Source organism: Pecten maximus, chromosome 6 (assembly GCF_902652985.1).
Source record: "Pecten maximus chromosome 6, xPecMax1.1, whole genome shotgun sequence".
Taxonomy (NCBI): Eukaryota; Metazoa; Mollusca; class Bivalvia; order Pectinida; family Pectinidae; genus Pecten; species Pecten maximus.
In genome coordinates this window covers 26,887,335-26,894,154 of record NC_047020.1, presented here as the reverse complement: position 1 = coordinate 26,894,154, position 6,820 = coordinate 26,887,335, and the positions used below count along the sequence as shown (strand labels likewise).

Genomic DNA, 6,820 nt, shown 5'->3' with positions numbered 1-6,820 from the left:
TGCCCTCTGCCACAAATCCCTTGGACTGTTTACAGATCGATTCCTCTTCAACTGTTCCTGCAGACTAAATTTGATCAAAATCCCATCAACACAACAACAGATTAAGTGTTTACCTCCATTTCCCCTAATCTGGTTCCACCTCTCTGATCTGAGGGAGCCAGGTCCTTATTATACAATATAATATATCTAATGTTTAGTTCTTCTTACCAAGGGTGAGGTACATAGCTGGCCAAATTAGATCAAAATCAACTCAAGAAGATAAACAGCATTTTGGAAAAACGGTATTTTGAAGACAGATGTTGCACCATTGGTCTAAGATCAAAATTGAAATGTTTAAAATTGCTTTTACCTCACTGTATGCTAAATATCAGCAAACCAAGTGCAAATAATTGCACCAAAATGTAACATGATATTTAAGAAAAATGTGCTGTCTTAAATTCATTATATTTTGAATATATGTTGGAGATTAAGGGAATTTCCACTCTAAATCTCCGAAAACATTTACCGGTATAATAAAGATTGCTGAAAGTTTACGTATACATGTACATTGATTTCAATATTTGCACCAAAACTCAAAACCTGCCAATGTCAATGCTGATGTAGTCAATGGTTTTAATTTGGCGGAATCGAAGCCTTATTAAGTTATATGTACTGTGAACATCTTTATTTGATGTTATACAGATAACAAAGTAAAGATTGAACAACACTTGTGTCATTTCAAGCATATTTTATTAAAAAAGGTAATTTCTTTATATAATTAAATTGATGTAATCTTACAATAATAAATGTCTTAAAAACTTAATTGTTTATGATCGATGATGTTTCAATTTTACAATAAATACAGTATGAGTGATCATGTGGTTCTCAGACTTCCTCATAAACGAAAAAGAAACGTTTCTTCAGCCTGTAATCTACAACAATGACGAGTGTGTAGACATAAGCTGATAATAGCCATATATGTACATGCATGTATTACCATATTCGTCCTCAAATAAGCCCCCATTCATTTTCACAGAATCATATATTTTAAAATAGAAAGTTCAAAGTGTTCACAAAAAACTTTTAAACTAGGGGAGGGGCTTATGTGAGGATAAATACAGTTTAACCAGAAACAATAAATAAAAGTATAATACTCATATGTTTACCGATGATGAACTAATTATAGCACTATAATGAAATAGGTATTTATGGAAAAGTATCATCAGTTATGAATATGAAAAGAGAACAATTAACATAATTACATGTCATGTTCAAATTATAGACAGCACATGTCTATATATATACAGAAGCATTTAACTTAGAACATTCAAATATTTTCAAGAAAATAATTTACATGCAGCACCGAGTTATTACAAATGGATAGTCAAATCTTACATGTCAATAATTCAATGACAATTGCACATACATGTAGTATTATGTTCATGATTGATCACAAATGAATGCTATCTAGGTGGTTTTAACAGTTTACCGGGGTCACCCACTCTCAACTTGTAATATTTATATAAGGATTGAATGTCACCCCATAATATTATCATTATTTGTTACAAAGAGTGCATTTATCTGATTTCACATGTTTTGTATAACTAGTAATGTGTGGCTGAACAATTTTGCTGTAATTGATAGTTATAGTTATAGTATATAAATATGGGGTAACACTGACACCCCGATATAAATCTGGGGTAACACAGACACCCCGATATAGAAATATGGGGTAACACAGACACCCGGATATAGAAATATGGGGTAACGCGGAAATCCCGATATATAAATATGGGGTAACAGACACCCCAATATAAATATGGGGTAACACCGACACCCCCAATATAAATATGGGGCAACACTGACAACCCGATATATAAATATGGGGTAACACTGACACCCCAATATAAATATGGGGCAACACTGACACCCGATATATAAATATGGGGTAACACCGACACCCCAGTATAAATATGGGGTAACACCGACACCCTAATATTGATACAGGGTAAAACAGACACCCCAATATAAATATGGGGTAACACTGACACCCCAATATATATAAATCTGGGGTAACACAGACACCCCGATATAGAAATATGGGGTAACACAGACACCCGGATATAGAAATATGGGGTAACGCGGAAATCCCGATATATAAATATGGGGTAACAGACACCCCAATATAAATATGGGGTAACACCGACACCCCAATATAAATATGGGGCAACACTGACAACCCGATATATAAATATGGGGTAACACTGACACCCCAATATAAATATGGGGCAACACTGACACCCGATATATAAATATGGGGTAACACCGACACCCCAGTATAAATATGGGGTAACACCGACACCCTAATATTGATACAGGGTAAAACAGACACCCCAATATAAATATGGGGTAACACTGACACCCCAATATATATAAATATGGGGTTACACAGACACCCCGATATATATAAATATGGGGTAACACCGACACCCCACTATAGATATAGGGTAAAACCGACACCCCAATATAAATATGGGGTAATACAGACACCCCGATATAATTATTGGGTGCAGATGTCCCCTTTAATGTAAAGGACAATAAAATGTAGTATGTATCTTTTGTAATTGTTTTTACCATTGAGAGGATAAAATCTCATTTGTTCGGAATCTTTTCATGCTACATTCGTATTACTAAAATTTGATACCATACTTGACCAGCAATAAACCCCTGCTTGGCAGTAAACCCCATCCCCTTGCTATCAAGTCTGTGAATTAGGCTCACAGTTGGAAGTAAGCCCTCTACTCTTTTCAAAACAAACACAAAATCAGAAATCTTATGATATACAGTATTGTATATCATGTACATGTGTATTAGGTGTTTTGTGAAGGTGGTCAGTTTATACAACTACATGTATATAACGGGTTTAGGCAACAATTTTATCATATCACACAGCTTAAGCAGCTATACATATATATATACATATATAAACCAAAATAACAACATTCACTTATTTTCATTCTGGAAGACAATTTAACTGCATCATGCTCCAGTTTTCCATACTTTAGATTAGACAAATTATAATCAACTTCTTCTCACCTAAATCCCATACATGTTTATAGTCGACAATCGTATGTGAAATTGATTTCAAAATTATTACGTTTTTTCACCAGAGCTGTTACACAGGTAACACAAGTTTTGTAGGACAAAAGTTGATGTCTTTTTCTAAAGTCCTGGATTTTATGTATACCGACATATTCTTACACAATAATACACATATAAGTTAGATGCCAATTACGGACAGGGTAATGGAATCATTGGTGCAAATTAGAGGCCAGTGACTGAGTTCATATTCAGAACCATTTAAGATTTAACTACAAAGATACCGACCTCTTAGCTCAAGTCATTTGACAAATCTACATGCAGTACATAAGCTCTGTAACTTATAACCAGTTCTACTACTACGAAACACAACATAAAATATTCATAATCTCAAGTGGCATTCTTGGTACAGCATTATAAAACGCTGTGACGGTGATAATCTATGAATGATTCATGGTGAATATCAACAATGAAAAAGTACATTGCCATACCAGTGATTTCTTACTTCCAATCTAGCCAAGTTTACTTTGCCAACTGAATACCCTAACACTACGCTACATTTCTATTGTAAAAGCTGCTCAGAATTTTTTTTTTTTCTTTAATGTCCTCTTTATGTGTTGTCTATTTCGGGCTTATTACAGACAGACTTATTACAGACTTATTGCAGACTAATTATAGATTATACAGACTTATTACAGATTAATTACAGATTAATTATAGACTTATTACAGATTAATTATAGACTTATTACAGATTAATTATAGACTTATTACAGACTTATTGCAGACTAATTACATATTAATTATAGACTTATTACAGACTTATTACAGACTTATTGCAGACTAATTACAGATTAATTATAGACTTATTACAGACTTATTACAGATTAATTATAGACTTATAATTACAGACTTATTACAGAGTTATTACAGACTTATTACAGACTTACTACATACAGTGTACATACTTATTACAGACTTATTACAGACAGACTTAATGCAGACCAATTACTTTCTTATTATAGACAGACTTACTACAGACTAATTACAGATTAATTACAGACTTATTACAGATTAATTACAGACTTATTACAGATTAATTACAGACGTATTACAGATTAATTACAGACTTATTACAGACTTATTACAGATTAATTACAGACTTATTACAGATTAATTACAGACGTATTACAGATTAATTACAGACTTATTACAGACATGAAAACAAGGAAATGCAGCGCTTTGAATACAGTTGTAAGCAACTGTCCTCCACACCTCCATACATGTAAAGAATTACAGGCCTATATCTTCTATAAACTAAATTGTATTATATACAGTATATCTAATAATACTGAACATAGGCTTTTCTTCTGTAAAATACAATAATTGATATAATGCCCCAGTATGCTTATATCATGTAAAGTGTATATAACATATTCAACCTAATAAGCGCACTGTCCGCTCGCAAAAACACAAAATGGGTGGTTAAAAGACTGAAGATTTGGCAGATCATTGAGGTAAGGAACTTTATATGTTTCAATTAGTGCACCCAACCTCTCATCTAGAAAAAGATTGATGTGTGCTTATAGGGACAGGTGTGCTTAATAGGTCAAATACTGTATTTAAACATTAATGCACAGCATAGACTTATATCCTGCAAAATACATAATTTCATGTTAAAAAAAAAATTTGTAAAAATGCCAACAAAAATGCAAGGTTTTTGCACTGACATGGTGAAAGTTCTAAGTTACAAACTGTATTTTCAGCACCTGGAACAGCTAGATGATTAAACAGCTAGTACTTGGGTAGTCAAGTGGCACATGGGTACCATTCACCAACTGGTTTTCTACAGGGTTCTTCAGTTTCCTCCCACAGTAAGACCCCAATGCGAAAAACTGTTGTTAAATGGATAAAGTTTACATAACAGTACCGATATTTAATTATTGAAGTCACTGGTCTGTTACTTTAGCTTATTAATGTTTAATGAAAAACCTCAATTACCTTTGGTAGCAGAATTTATCATTCATCTCCACCATGAATGAGTGCAATAGACTTTGAATAATGTACATACAAACCTGGAAGAATTGCTATAAACCCAAGCAATTTTAAATATTAATAACATTAATTACAATTTAATGAATTTTGCAGTACAACATAAGAAACAGCTACAGCATAAAATGACTCGTTATCTGAACCAACAACAGGTAAAAATGACTACTTAAGGGATCTAATAAAGACCTAATCATGTGAAACAGGAGAGGAGAAAATGTAGCGGCCAGACCGGGATTCGAACCTGGGACCTCCGAACACTAGCCGGATGCTCTATCAATCGAGCTAACTGGTCACTGATGATCGACCAAGTCCAGTCCTGCTACACATGAACCCTGCACTTCTTACTGCTAATTTTGTGTCTTGCCCTGAGTAGCCTGCAGAAAGTCTTTTTTTCGTTAAAAAAAAAAAAAAAAAAAAATGTTTAGGTTGCCTTTAACTGTATTGTATTGGAAGATTGTTATAATTATCAAATTAATTGAATATAAGTACCTACTTTTGTGTTATTGAAACTACGTAGATGTACAATAAGTCTGCTGATGGAGTTGGACTAACTGGAAGAGACTTATAAGATTGCTCAAGAACAGCTAAAGTCTGCAAAAGGTTCGTAAGCAAAGCATTAAAATCAGAAAATTACAGAGAGGGAAATCAAAGGCTGGGCAAAGTTCTTCTGATCAAGAGATAAATATTTAAGATAGTCACCAAAACTAGGCATTAAAATTAGAGGACATTTTTAATAATTTAAAATTTGTAGTCACAAAAACATTACAATTACCCAAGGCTAACTATGATCATGATGTACAAACATCTACATAACTTACTTTATCACATTTTTAAACAACAGATTGAAAAGTAGTCACTGTATGTCTGATGAATCATACATAAATAATGTTTGTATGTATTCTATTTTCACAGCTTCAGAGCATCTAGTTTTATATTGTGGCATATGGCTTTTGCTTTACTGTGCATAAAATTCTATAAACAAATTAAAATGTTTTTCACATAACAATTAAAAACAAAATGATTTAATGTGTTTATGTTAACACAGTTAAAGTATGATGTGAATCCAAGTTCTTAATAGTATGAAATATATCTGTAATTAAATGGCACACCACATGCTTAATTCTATTGATGACACACAATGTACTACCACTGAATGACTGAATTAGATATTCACGACTTTTGTTTCAATTTCGCCATTAATGCTGTATTTTCCTTCTTCATCTGCTGGTAATCTGAGGTAATCTTCTCCAAATTACTTAATACTTTGTTCTTGCTTTCATTCTCAATCTGTCAAGAAAACAACATTTATGATACTAATATTGAATTATTTAAATTAACAAATCCTAAAGTTCATGATATTTAAATGAAGTGTCCGGCACATGTTGAAAGAATTACATCAGATCAGATGTTGGATTTAACATTTGGTGTAAAAGAAATTATATCTATCCTGTAATAAGCCATGGGGGCCACACATAACATTGACTCGAAAATTTGGTGTGAGTTTAATGCAAGACAGTGAAATATCATTTCTTAGCTTTTAGACTATACTACAATAGACATTAGCGTCTATTACAAGGCACCAGATTATCAGCCAGATGGATGAGTAATTTTTTTATTAGGTTTCTATCGAAGAACATGTATCAGTAAGTGTTTCAGTAGATATTAGAGAAGATAATTTTGAATTTGGTGTT

The 6,820-nt window shown here is 32.8% G+C and overlaps 1 protein-coding gene across 1 annotated transcript in view; it reads right to left on the bottom strand.

Moving 5' to 3' along the window:
- Positions 1-712: 712 nt before the first annotated feature.
- LOC117329404 (coiled-coil domain-containing protein 22 homolog) overlaps positions 713-6,820 on the bottom strand; it is a 29,450-nt gene continuing 23,342 nt past the window's right edge. The window contains exon 16 of the mRNA XM_033887348.1: positions 713-6,416. Coding sequence (XP_033743239.1) covers positions 6,300-6,416 — 117 coding nt within the window. The 3' untranslated portion in view covers positions 713-6,299. The remainder of the gene's footprint in view (positions 6,417-6,820) is intronic.